Genomic DNA, 15,121 nt, shown 5'->3' on the forward strand with positions numbered 1-15,121 from the left:
CTACATAGTATACTTACGTGGTTACTTTAATTTTTTTACTCAGAAATATATATGTATGAAATAAACAAACTCGTTTATTTATGAACGTCACAGTATAAGATAAAAAAATACAAATAAATTAAAAAAGTATTTTCGACATTTTCTGTTATTACAATTTCTACATGGTAAGCTTTCGCCTCATTAGTGTTGGAATCTGTATTTCCTTGAATAATAAGCTATTACAAGATTTTGGTCATGGCGGCCACTTGCCTAAACACTGACTAGTGCAGTCTCGTATTTCAATTGAACGGCAATCATGAGTTATCGGATATATCGGAAATAAATCATTCGCAGCACCATCGCCTTTACAGTTGAGTGTGATCAGAAAATATATTAAAAATATTGCTCCAGGTGAGGCTCGAACTCACAACCCCGGCATGTCTCACACGTACTGCGCTATAAGTACCGTGCGCTGACCGATTGCGCCACTGGAGCTGATAGCTTTGCTGTCAAAAAATCAATGACTAAGTTTTTCTTGATGCTTTCTTTGGGCACGATAAGATTGTTATTTTAAGTTAGTTGCTTATTAAAGTTTTGAGTAAAACTTTTCTAACGTTTTACTTCACATGTAATGAGTTGGTCAGGTAATTTTTAACCATCATTTAACGTTATCATGTAACGTTACGTCGATTTCGGTCTTATATAAACGCCTCAACGTAAGATATTAACTTTTTTTATAAACATATGTTTTGTTAACTTATATATTTTCTTTATACTTAATATTATATAATTTGTTAATGGAAATTTCAAGATGGCGGCTAACATTTGACTATTCTCGAAAGGTAACTTGGCGTTTGAACGTTTGGCGTTTGAATTGAAATCTCAATATTTATGGTTTTTGGTCAGTAAAAATTCATCTGTCTAGACTAATACAGCCTCAGTCTAATTAAATACTACTATCATATAATATTTATGTTTGAATTTATTTGTCCTTTACAAAAAAAAAAACAAAAACTTCTATCTGCAGCTGAGTTTCTAATGTCTCTATTTAATTATTTTAAACGATAGCTAGGTCATAAATTTCCTTAGACTGTCATATCAAAAATCACTTTGAGTTTAATTCACATTAAATCTTCAAGACTTTCCCGATTCGCTACTTACCTTCGACAGGCCCATTATTTATAAAGTATATAAAATTCCACACCTAGTGGAACTTCTTACGTTACATAAAAATTGATATAATATTTTATTAGATAAGAAAAAAATATAAAGTATGGTATTTAATTTTAGCTTACAAAGTAACCTAGACTACCGTAAATTCGATACATTCATAGTCAACTTTATTATATAATATAATTATTGGTCTATTTATTGTGTCGAACTAGACTTTGTAATGTGGGTTGTTGTAGTTTCGTAGCGTTCGTAGCACTTAGTTGGATACCGTAGCACATGTTTTAATCAGCTGAGGTATTAGGCAACGAATTCATGTTTTTGATTTTTTTTAATAAGAGTTGAAACTGTCCAAATTTCATAATTACCTGTCACTGAAATGTTACGTTAGATCGTCAAATTTAGCGTCGGAGTAATGTAATATATGAAACTCGTAGAGTTATCAAAGTTTCCAAAGTCAATACAGCCCCAAAAGTGGTCTACAATCTACAATGCACTTCCATTGTTCACTTAATTACACAGTTAAAGTTTCGGTTCTGTACTAAGATATTTACTGGTCATATTTAACTTATATGTCTGTAACTAAGTCAGTCTGATATCAGTCAGACCAGCCAGTCAGATATCGTTATCAAAAGTATATTAATACTAATTTGTTTCGCATTGATCCAATTTGAAGCCATAGTGAATCTATATGTAGTGAGTTTTATGCATTTAATTTATTTATTTATTAAACGTATTTGAAATAAAATTGACAACAAGAAATAGACACGCGACATATTTCAACAGTTTCGGTGACTGTAAAGGCCTTGATTTGCGGCAAAATGCGACCAGGAAATGAAATTGGAAACCTATTTAAAGAGGATCGAAAGGCTGGCCGTGACTTACTATAAATACAATGTCGTTTTTATTTAAAATACAATTTCTCGAAATAATAGTTTTATTTTATATACGCATATCAATAGTTCAATCATATGAATAGTTGCTAAGTGTTAACCTGAATCAATAGATAAATATATTATTATGATAGATTATTATTGTGAAAAATAAAAGAAATAATAAAGTCTTCACAGACACGAAATATGAGATGAGTAGATAGGTAAATTTCTCTCTCTCTGAAATTTTAACTCGAAAAATTGTCATTTGGATTAAAAAATTTACATGGAAATGACAGTTGTAAATGCTTTGAGTGAGCCCTGGAAAATAAAATGAATTTCAAATCTCGAAATCGTTCGATGATAATGATTTTTTATTTTCCAAAATATGAGCGTGAACGTTGGGAGGTAAAAAACAAATTCTGCGGTGGAACTGGTGCGCTCAGGAAATGAAATCGGTTGGCTATTTAAACAGGGATGCACAGTCTCTCACCGCATTATTTGATAGGAAGCATATTGTGCGAACTACTGCTGTCTTGTTTGAGCTCGTTCAACTCGAAATTGAAGCCCACATAGATATAAAATGCATAGAAGATACAAATTCATATCTATGACACAAATAATTTCGATAATTTTAGATAAATACATCAGCTATACAGTTTTGTGTATTGATGACTTTAAAAATAGGACTTTTACGTAGTGGCTGATTTCTGTTGAAATAGTACATTTTATTTTGTACAATTTGTGCATGGATAGATTAAATTATACGCTTTGTTCCATTCACGTTATACTTTACTGACTTCGTACCGTTGGTCTTAGCTGGACATTATATAGAGTATCACATTTTTTATGAAATACTTAAGCGAGCGGGCAACTGAGCCACCGGATGGTAAGTGGCTACCACCACTCCACACCAAGACATTGACAGTTAGAAATATTAACATTCCTTATGCTGACATTGAGCCACCAACCTTGGGAATTAAGATTTTATTTGCTTTGTGTGTAACGCTATCATTCACCTTTCAAATGGGAAGACTGCTTGGCGGTACTATATATGTTGCGTGGGTTGTATCTTCCTAGATGGGCGTGCATAAGGCTCTTTAACCAAGTATCTATCTCAATAAATAACCTATATATTTTAAAATTGAATTGTTAAAACCTTAAATTACCATGTTAAATATACAAACATTTCGGTTCTCTTAAAAAAATGTATTTATGCGCATACTTTAGGTACTAATATTCATTCATGGAAAAAATATCAATACCATAAAGCTTACTTGAAATCAAATATATAATCGCTTTGCTGGTATCGTAGTAGAGTAAAGAGTAAATAGCAAATACTGTGAAAGAGTTTCAGTGGCTCATTGCAGTACATTGCTTTTATATCGAAGGTTCTAGCCAACGGCATATTTGATGAAGCGATAAGAAATCTTTCTCATATGAAAAAAGAGGGCGATTTTATCGCCTTGATTATTTAGACTAAAGCTCTTACAAGAATTTGAAATGATTCGCAAGACATTTATTTTTTATATAGCAAGAGGGGATGCAAGAATATATATAAGTTAAGTTGAATAATGATTTTTAAGATATGACAAAATCTATATATGTTCAAGATCAGATTACATTATGCCTAGTATTGCTTAGTTTACCTTCACGTCAATAGATGGCGTTAGATATACTTTACATCGCGCTATAGGAATGTTTTTTCTAAAGTACAATATAAGTTTTTGTAAATTTATAAAAGGAGAACAATCACACTATCTGACCAGCAGTACATACTCGGTGGTTTTATTTTTGAAGTCTCACAGTGCCAATACTACCGGGTAACACCCCAAACAATATAGTAACTCTAGTTCGAATGGGCAATTTTAGTTTATATATTATTGTGGAATTCTATTTTTAAAATATTCCATTCACCATTCTAAACGTCTGTATAGTCTGTGGTAAAATGGCATCTGTCATTTTTGGCATGCTCTATTCTGCCGTCATATTGTGTTATGAATTTAAGCTCGCTGGCAGCCATCTGCAGGTTTTTAATTAACACATTGCAATTAACATTTCATACATTATACAAATAAGACGTGAAATATTATGATTATTTTCATTGAATGTAGATATTTTAATTTAATTCCAATAATTCAGTAAATGAGCTTGAGCTTATTCCACCTAGCTGTTTTATTGTGACTTTGCGGTTACATATTTTTCAGAATTATATTCGTCACATTCGAAGTTTCTGCTAATGTTTTCCTTACCGTAAATTAAGAGATAAATTACTATAAACACAAATACACACATGAACACTGGACCATATTGGTTGAAATCTTTATTACTACACATTATAAAACAAAATCCCGGTCGTGTCTGTGTCTGAACGTGATAAACTCAAGAACTACCAATGGACGGAGTATAATACATGAGTAAGGTTTAGGTGTATAATTTATTACAGTTCTGTATAATTTGGCTGTAATATAATAAATATGGAAAAATGAATGATGAATATGTCAGAATATCGACTTGGAGCTTTAGTGACTTGTATAGATTTATTACAACGACATATGTTTTACGATAAAAACGTTATACGTTGACCCTTATTCCACCCGTACAAAGCTGGGATGGGTAACTAGTAGATAAAAAATATGAGTTACAGAAACGTCTCAAGTTGCTAGATGAAAATACAAACGTGAAATAGTTTACCGTCTGGTAAAAATGTTTATACTTGACAAAAGAGTTCATTATTTTAGGCGTGTTCCAGTTGAAAGCCTCAAAACACGTCGCTTGTAAGAAGGGCAAGGTACGAACAATTGAGGAAGTATATACCTTATGTAGCAAATTATAAAACCTAAATTGCAATGCAATTTAGCGTTACGAGACAGTTAATTCAAAGTAGCTGAGACTGCTATGATTAGTCATTTGCTTACGAGATAGTATTAGAGTATTGTTCACAACGCTTAATAGCTTGAGACTAGCGGGTAAGACTCGCAATTTATCTACTTTGTTTATTTATGTATATAAGCACAAGTGTACTCTGTTTCTGTTTATCACCCTCCCTCTCAACCGCAGCTTGAACCCTGGACTATAGAATCCTTAAGCTATATAAGCTAAGCAATGGGCCAGTTAAATGTTAAATATGATATGAAAAGTTATAAAAATATTGCTCCAGGTGAGGCTCGAACTCACAACCCCGGCATGTCTCACACGTGCTGCGCTATAAGTACCGTGCGCTTACCGATTGCGCCACTGGAGCTGATAGCTTTGCTGTCAAAAAATCAATAGTTAGCTTTTCTTGAAATGCTTTCTTTGAAATTTCAAGTTAGTTTCTAGTTAAAGTTGTGAAATAAAACGCTTCCGACATTTCTCTCTATGTACAAGTACTGAGTCGGACGTGCTGCTTGCTGAAAGTAGCGCAAGAAAAGAACACTACGCTACATTATAGAACACATGTAAGTGTACTGATAAACAAAGTTACTGTTGCACTCTGACTCTCCTAGTACGTTAAATCATTGATCTGACACGACCGAAGGGAGTTCAGGCGAAGGAGCAATGTTTCTCTTAACGACACTGTCTCATTTGAGCAGCTCGTTAGGAAGGAACAATTATTATTTAATTTAAAAAATCTAACTCAAATTTAACTCTAAAAAGTTTGTACACTTAAACTAACAAATTAAAAATATTAATAAGTATTTCTAAGAATTAAATAGAGAACAATACCTAATCAATTATTAAACTAACATCTAAGATACAGGCTCGGCCTAGATTAGATGTTTGTGATCATCGAATATTATATAACATTTGTGGATAACGTAATGTAACGTAATGTATTTGTGATAAATAAAAAAACTATTACTATTTTTAGAGTCGGTGCACACCAAGGCAATGCATAGCAAGTCTGCTTAAATATAAACACAGATTCAAAAAGTGTGTAAATAAACTTAGTAATACATTCACATACAAGAGCTTATAAATATATATCTTAAAAAATGAAACAAATATGTAAAATATTGCAAAATTTTGTGATGATACAAAACGAAATGTCAAAATTATTTGCGCTAGCCACATTCTGTAAGCAAGTCTTTTATCAGAGAGAACCTTTGTTTTGTAAGTTCTGTTTCGATTTTCATGTTAAAATAAACGCATTTTCAACATATATTGAACTGCTAGTAGATGTCAAAGGATAAATATTATTTTGCGTAAATTAAAAGCAAACAAAAAAATATTTAAAAAATAAGAAAACCAATAAATAAATACGAATTAAAATAAATAATAATATGCAGTATCGTAGTATATAGTACACGTGCCGCGCTCACACAAGGGAGTAGAACGCGGCGGCGGAGAGAGGCATGACTGCCTAAGAGAGCGTCATACGTTTGCCGCCGCGGCATATAAGTCTGCCTTACCCCCGCGTCGCCCCCATATATGTTTCACATTAAAATAATACGAACTTGGAAGATTAACTGTCAGAAGTTAGTGTTAGAAGTGAGCGTTATTGTGAGCATAATTACTATATAACTATGAAACTAATAAGCCGATATCCATGAGAAATCCCTATAAATATAACGCAGTGTCAATAATTGAAATTGATCGTCATGTTTTTGAGAAAGAAATAAAATCCATACAAAGCTTACATTGAAGGCGGTCTAATAAAAACGTTTCTTTTCGGATTTTATGTTAATCGATAAATTGTACGTTAAAAGAGTATTCAGTTTGAAGGATTTGCAGATAGAGGATTTAAAATAATATAGTTTGCACTTGTACAAATATACTGTAACAAAATAAAATGACTGTTACATACAATTAACACGCAGAGTTTTTAAAATATACCAATTTAAAGAAGACCGAAATTAGAAAACTCGAAGTATTATATACAGCAAACATATCATGAAAAACTGTACGAAAAAATAACATATTTGCATTTAAATGAGAAATATCAAGCCCGTCACCGTAATTGTCTGGCTCATGATAATTATTTAAGGAATACACCATTCTTATAGTTTCATATATTCTTGTAATTAATTTGTTAATCACACGCATTTGCACACGCCTCCTAATTTGACATGTTAAATTAACCAAATAATTTATCCTGCAGGTAAAAGCACACGTCTCGCGATGTTCAACGTATAATTAGACGCTGAATTCTCTGATAAATGAGAGTATCCAGGCCTCCCGGACAAGATGGCCTCTTTCAAAGGTATGTACAATTTTAAACCTTATCGCCTTTGTTATAGAATACTATTTCTAAGCAATGTCGTCTCGTTAAGAATGTCAGAGCGTAATGCGAATTTTGCCCCGGTTAATATGTAAGATAGTATTCATGTCTTTCATTGTATGAAACGTTAATAAGAGACGTTAGTTCTTTACAAACATATGCAATAAAATTGTACTTAATTACTGTTTTCTCTACGACCTTACGATGTTATCTTAATCTCTTATTTGAAATTAAACAATATGCTAATTACTATTGAACCAAACCGGACAATTAAATAATAAGTTTTACATTTGAATGATTTTTCAAACAAAGAATAATAAATAGCAAGTTTTTATTTTTATTTTTTTATTTAGTATATGTAGGTGGACGAGCAATTTGAGATAGTTGCCAAGGTTGGTGGCGCATTGGCGATGTAAGCGTTGGTGACCACTTACCATCAGGTGTCCCATTTGCTCGTCCGCTTACCAATTCTATAAAAAAAATTTACACTGACTCACTCACCCTTCAAACCAGAACACAACAATACCAAGTACTGCTGTTTTACGGTAGAATATCTGATGAGTAGGTGGTACCTACCCAGACGAGCTTGCACAAAACCCTACCACCAGTGAATGAATTCGGATACGAAGATTCAATTTGACCGAAGTATCCAAAGAAAGCTCCATAGATTTCTCATGCGGTTAATTTGTTTTTATACATTATGTCGTCCATCGAAACCGTCTCCTCAAGAGGAGACTGGACCTTTGTTTGACAGTGGGAAATTTAGGGTCACTTAGTATTATATCTAGACAATTTTGCCGTTGTATTTCAGAGATAAGTCGAAGCTGTGTTCTGTAATTATTTTTGTTTTATTTCAAATGTGAAGGCATTCTTGAACATACACCACCTGGTGGTAAGTCACCACCGGCCATAGACATTGGTACTGTTAGAAATATTAAACATCCCTTACAATGACAACGCGCCACCAATCTTGACATTCGTTGTGCCATTGTTGCTTGTTGTTAAGCCGGCTCAAGCCGGAATACAACTATAGTATTGTTGTTTGGCGGTAGAACGTATGACGAGTGTATGTGAGTACCACCCACTCAGACGGACGAATAGTCAAAGTGAAAAGTCAAATTAATTCGTTCTAAACTTGTTATTCCTACGCTATGTAAAGAATTTCTTTGATTCTTAATTAAAATTACTATTTTCACTATACACAGTGCTCGCATCAATAGAATTCTCTTTAAATATATTCGTTAAAACTTCCACTAGCCCGGTGCACTCTTATTCAATAACTATTAAAATAACACTTCAGTTATCAACTAATTTGATAAGCTGACTTATCCTTCAATAATGGAATGAGATTCGTATCAGTTCGTAATATAATTATTCGATTCCAATCATTGATTGAATTTTCGATGAACGCATCGATGAAAGACCACTATTTGACAATTATGCTATTACGAAATTAGTGCTTGCCTTTTTGTTTAATCGCGCGAAAACTGGTAGACCGATTTTGATAAGACTTTTTGCGTTAAAAGCCTGATGATTAAAATTAAAAACTGGTTGTTTCTTTACCTCGCTACAAAGTTGAAAGATAGATATATATAAATAAAATAAGAATTTACGCAACCATTATTGTATTAACTAGTATAGAGTGTATTCTTATATAAAGCTTATTTTTATTAATAACTGGTGGTCAGGTTTTAATGAGCCTTGCACTAGATGCAGGCGGAGCTATTTAATATGTTATTATTGACGAGCCGGTTGGCGTGGTTGGTAGAACACTTGCCTTTCACGCCGAAGGTTGTGGGTTCGATTACCACCCAGTACCGACATTTGTGTGCATGAACATGTATGTTTGTCCTGAGTCTGGGTGTAATTATCTATATAAGTATGTATTTACAAAAAAAAAGTAGTATGTGTAGTATATCAGTTGTCTGGTTGCCATAACAAAGGCTTTGTACAAGCTTAATTTGGGATCAGATGGCCGTGTGTGAAAAATGTTCCAGGATATAATAATTATTATTATTATTAAAGTGGATTTGTCACATACTTTTTCTAATTAAATTCTTAAGAGTAAGTTTGTATATTTAAATAAAAAGGATGAATAATAATTCATCACTATAATAATAATAAAATTACATTTAAAAAAATACTTATAAAATGATTCAAAAGTCCACGTAAATATATTGCAAGTGAGTTTATAGGTAGGTATTTGTATTATTGGTAGCTAGGATCTTAATAAGAAAATATAATTACCTCTGGGGTAAGACTCGGCAAGGCCTGTGAGACACAGATAGCAGGCTCACAGTCGTATTATTAGGTATTTTTAATTTAATTAGGTTTCTCTCTTTCTCGACTGGGGAGCAACTAATGAAGGTTACCCTTAATTAATTTTAAGACACTAATTAACTTATTTTCCACGTTAAAATTGAAAAAAATAATTAAAAAATCAAAAGTTTTTTCTAGTAGGCTCTTGCGAGCACTTTTGTATCGTTTTACAAGATTAAATTTAAATCTACCCCAGTTTTTGATAATAAAGTCACATAAATAATTGAATACAATTTATTTATTAATTATCGTGCATAGAAAATAACGAATATTAACTTCATACTATATCATCTGTATAATCTTTTCTTGAGTAATAAGTCTTATTAATTACAATTATATCATGTTAAGCTTTTATTACGTAGCTTAACGATGACACAATAAGTCTGGTATTGTTGGATTATTCCATAACTCAGGCGGTCTACATATGTACATCTGCATTTATACTGACGTGTGTGACGTTAGGACTATCCTAACGAATTCATTTGTTAATAATGTATCAATGCTTATTTTTCTTGTTATTTGTGTATGTATTTTTTATTTATTCTGAATGATTTCTATACCAAGTTTTTATTTATATTTTATATTTTTTTCCTTGATTGTCTCGTTGGTCTAGTGGTTAGATATAACGACACAGATCCCAAGATCACGGGCTTAGACCCCAGGTCGGGCCATTAAAAGTTAATGGGCTTTTCTGCCAAAAAATCTCAGTAGAAGCCAGGAGTCTAGAAGTTAAAAGTGTGTTACTCCCGTGAATCCGAAATCTCGTAAAACCGTTAATCTTGCGCCTAAACTCTTTTCGGTCGTGTAGGATTGTCATCCGATTGGATTATGAGTTTGAGATAGATTAAGTATCTGTGTTTGCGCACACACTTATGCCCTATAATATATCCTGCGCAGTTGGATAAACTTAATTGAAATTGGCCGCTTAATGTTAATCTTGTAACAATTAACTTTCAATATGGTTTCATGTGATAAGACTTACTATTTCATATTCCACAAACGAAAGTATTAAAAGGCTGTCTGACTGAAGCGATAGCTGGCTCACCTTATTGCTATGAAAGCAGTGCGCTTGAACTTCGAAATAACGAGACTATTAATATTTTCACTAGTTTTCGTCGGCAGCTTTGCCCACGTGTTTTGGATGGCTCGTGTCCTGCACCTTACTCGTGTTACTTATAAAAAAGCCTGTGTTCTTCCTTTGGGCTTAGCTTGCTTCAAAATAGTTAAGTTGTTTAGCCGTAAAAGCATAACAGACAGACAGAGGTGCTTTCGTATATTAGAATAAATTATTACTTCCCGGCTCGGAGTTAAATTGTTTTTATATAAAATATGATATTTATTAACTTTTATATTTTGATTTCATTCCATTAATATCATATATTTAAACTCAAAAACTCAATATACCACTTTTTTAAGACGTTATTATAACGTACATTTCACCCTATGTACTTTTCTGTAGCCCTGAATGTGTAAAAATTTCATGATAATCGGTTGAGCAGTCAAGACGTAAAAGTGTAACAAACAAAGAAACTCACTTTCACATTTATAATATTAGTAAGGATTCATTAAATTACCATAAATATATATAATATTATTATCCTTAGTAATCTTAGATATAAATAAAACATGAATCCGTATTATGAAAGCAGTTTTAATGATATTAATCACAGTATTTGCTGGAATTAGAATGATTACAACTGCTAGGGTTTCGTTACTTCGGACGTCGAAGACAATCGAATCCTGTGGGGCTTCTATTCGCTGTGAAGTATAGTAAATAGTTAGAATTCTAGTGTCTCGTTGTTAGTCTTAGACTAAAAACATAAAAGGCTCATAATAGTTGTTTAATTCAATTAATTTTAAATTTTGCAATGGATATAAAAACAACAAAACCATGATTAATAATAATTACTCTTATGGTAGTTAATTCTTTACTTTTTTTTTTAAATTTGGTTTATTATTAAACAATTAATCTTAATCATATTTAGATTATATATTATGACTTAATATTATAATTTACACTGACTTATATTATTAGGTTTTTATTATTGTAAAAAAATAAAATTCTATACCTATAAAGCAATTACGTAATCTTGAACAAACATACAAATACGACATTATATGAGGATTTACACCGACTGAGGGACGGCGTATTAATTGCATCCCGAGAACTTCTAGTGCTTTATTTATTATTATATCTTCCAACGACTTAAGAACACTATGAACTGAAAACAAGTTGCAAATAAGTTACGAATAAGTTACACATGTTTCAAATGATCGAATGAGTTTATGTATCTGATATTCTGTGTATGATTTCATCGAACATATCCTAAATGAGTTACTGATCTTAAGTTCGTAGATTTTCGACTACAAAGTAGAATGTTTGAGTTGCGAACAGCAGTAATTAGAGTCGGGCGGACGATCCCACGTTAGTGCCGTACAACTTAGACCCGTCGAGATTTGAGTTTTGTGAGTTTGCTCAACTTGGTCATGTGTAACTTTCGTTGGTATGTTTCTTTAAGTAACTCACAAAGATTTCTGTCCTTTAATGTGAACTTATAACTACATAACTTTTAAAAGTATTTCAAGTTACTGTATCTATTGAGGCTTATTAATAATTTTAACTAGAGTTTTTGGAATAGTTATCATATTTATTAAGACTCATTATGTATTTTATAAGATGCATAGCCTACTACAAACCACGGAGTAACTAGTATAGTATTTAAAAGTGTGTGTAGTGTGTTTGTTTTATAACAGGAATCACAGAAGCTACCAGTCCTATTTAAGTAAATGATTTTTGCGTTACCCCAATTAGTGAGGAAAGTTAGAAAATAATGATACATGTAACAAGAGCGGCTTAGAAATATTTGACGTGGATGAAATCTTGTCGACCAGTTATTAAAAAAGACCATACCGTACCGTAACAGCCTGTGAATGTCCCACTGCTGGGCTAAAGGCCTCCTCTCCTCTTTTTGAGGAGAAGGTTTGGAGCTTATTCCACCACGCTGCTCCAATGCGGGTTGGTAGAATTCACATGTGGCAGAACTTCAGTGAAATTAGACACATGCAGGTTTCCTCACGATATTTTCCTTCACCGTAAAGCACGAGATGAATTATAATCACAAATTAAGCACATGAAAATTCAGTGGTACTTGCCCGGGTTTGAACCAACGATCATCGGTTAAGATTCACGCGTTCTTACCACAGGGCCATCTCGGCTTACCAAAAAAAAAGACCATAATTATTAAATATTTAATAATGATGATGCTTCAATGTTTTTGTCAAATTCAAAAGTTTCCGTTGCCAAAAAGTCTATCTAAAACTACTGAATTTTTTCATTATTTTTAAATTTAAGAATTTTTATTTCAACCACATTTAATTTTATCAAAACGTGTAAAATATTGACGTAGAAATTGCATTTAATGTTAAAAGATTTTTCACTATTGTTAATTCATAATACCTTATTTACTTGTAATCCATCTGTAAATACATTTATAAAATCTGGACATTATTTGTTTGATCATAAATATTACTCATCAGTATATCTAGTGGTGATAGAGCTTTGTGCAAGCTCGTCTGGGTAGGTACCACCCACTGATCAGATATCCTACCGCAAAACAGCAGTACTTGGATTTTGTGGTGTTCCGGTTTGAAGGGTGAGTGAGCCAGTATAATTACAGGCACAAGGGACATAACATTTTAGTTCTCAAGGTTGATGGCGCATTGATGATGTAAGCGATGGTTAACATTTCTTACAATGCTAATGTCTATTGGCGTTGGTGACCACTTACCATCAGGTGACCCATATTATATATTAAAATGTTAATTATACTTGTATAGATTGAATAGATGGAATAAATTATATATATATATATATATATATATATATATATATATATATAAACACATATATATATATATATGTGTTTATATATATATATATATATATATATAAACACATATATATATATATATATGTGTTTGTTGATTTCCGAGTATATAGATTTCTCAAATAGATTTGCAAATAGCAGTGATAAGAGTCGCGCTTTTGTTGCCGCTTACTCGAGTTCGCCAAATGTAACATTGTTGGGTGTGTTTTTTTTATACAATGACTTAAAAAGTACTGAACTTACTTTAGTGTAATAAAATGTTAACGTTATTGACTGTTTTCTCAGCTAATTGTTGTTCCGATTTTCTAGCTTTCCGCTTCGTTATTGTTATCTGAAATTAGCACGAATTGCGTTCTTTCTTTTAATGTATAACAGTAATGGTAGCCATATTATTGAAGCATAAAAATATGAGCGGTTTAGTTTTATTTTATTGAATAAACTATACTGTTGTGTCAGTAATCAGTTCTTTCAACGTTGTCTCATACAAATATCTCGATGTATTTAGAAAATCTCACTGTAATTTCAAAATCTATGATATTTTGTGACTTGTTTCATTTTTTACTTATTTTTATGTATAATTTTTTTGTCTCTATACAATAGTATGGTACAAAAGGCGCTCTTAAATCTAGGCATTCCTTGCCAGTCAACTTTATTTGAGCAGATATTCACATTGACGGCAAATACTCGAAAAACATATTAAAAGAAATAAAAGAATTAACAAAAAAATACAAAAACCAAAAATAAAATACTGTACAATACATTAGTAGCATGTTTTTTTCTGTAAAAGAATTATTGTTTAAATGACTAAATTTTCGAATATTCGAAATTTATATAACACTGAGAAACTGAACTAAAAATAAAGTCTAAAAATAAGAGACGAGAAAGCTTTATTTAAAAATTGTTTTTTGATGAGATTATCGAGAGCAGATTAGAGAGTTGATTCTACATAACGTTTAATTCGAAACATATTACGTATGCTTACCTTTCATTTCGTTCGTCCCACGTACTCGTTCGGTTACAAAGAGTCTTAGATTACAAATTCGACCAGCGACTGTGTACTGGAATTAATATTATGAGTTGGGAGTCGCGATCGCTATTTTATTCAACGGTTTTTAGGATTGCAGATAACACATTTTGATCTCATAATTTCTTCTCTTTTGAACATTTTTGTTTGGATGGAAAGCATATATATATGTTTGTATATATATTTTTTTTAATCGTGAAACAAAATTCAACACGATTAAACACGGACAGGAATGATTCATTGACTTTTCGATGTGAAAATCTATGAAAGTTCGATTATATAATAGTTTTATATAAAAACATTTAATTTATTTATTTAAAAAAACTTTATTGACCATCACAATAAGATGACCAGTTGGGACAAGAGGCGAACTTAATACCTGAAGGCATTCTCTGCCAGTCAACCTTTAGACTAAGCAGAAATCCGTGAAGGCGGTAGTTAGTAATCAACAGTACACAAAAATATCCATACATACACATATTTACAAATGAAATGCAGAGCTATAATATATACAGTATAAGCATATGAATAATAGTGTATTATAGATGACATAAGATGACAAAAACTAGGAACTTTCTTACAAAATATGCTTAACATAAACATTCATATATAAGGCATATTATTCTGTAAATTTACTTGATGGGCTTCGTGCAAGGTCGTCTGGGTT

At 32.0% G+C, this 15,121-nt stretch overlaps 1 protein-coding gene and 2 non-coding genes across 3 annotated transcripts in view; 1 reads left to right on the forward strand and 2 right to left on the reverse strand.

The window, feature by feature from the left end:
• Positions 1 to 382: 382 nt before the first annotated feature.
• Positions 383 to 474, reverse strand: Trnai-uau (transfer RNA isoleucine (anticodon UAU)). Its single transcript is given in 2 exon segments — positions 383 to 418; positions 437 to 474. It is a non-coding gene; the product is annotated as a tRNA-Ile (tRNA).
• Positions 475 to 5,173: 4,699 nt separating this feature from the next.
• Positions 5,174 to 5,265, reverse strand: Trnai-uau (transfer RNA isoleucine (anticodon UAU)). The gene is given in 2 exon segments: positions 5,174 to 5,209; positions 5,228 to 5,265. It is a non-coding gene; the product is annotated as a tRNA-Ile (tRNA).
• A 1,862-nt stretch (positions 5,266 to 7,127) lies between these two features.
• LOC126770699 (atrial natriuretic peptide-converting enzyme) overlaps positions 7,128 to 15,121 on the forward strand; it is a 111,063-nt gene continuing 103,069 nt past the window's right edge. The window contains exon 1 of the mRNA XM_050490208.1: positions 7,128 to 7,206. Coding sequence (XP_050346165.1) covers positions 7,191 to 7,206 — 16 coding nt within the window. The 5' untranslated portion in view covers positions 7,128 to 7,190. The remainder of the gene's footprint in view (positions 7,207 to 15,121) is intronic.

This window comes from Nymphalis io, chromosome 1 (assembly GCF_905147045.1).
Source record: "Nymphalis io chromosome 1, ilAglIoxx1.1, whole genome shotgun sequence".
Taxonomy (NCBI): Eukaryota; Metazoa; Arthropoda; class Insecta; order Lepidoptera; family Nymphalidae; genus Nymphalis; species Nymphalis io.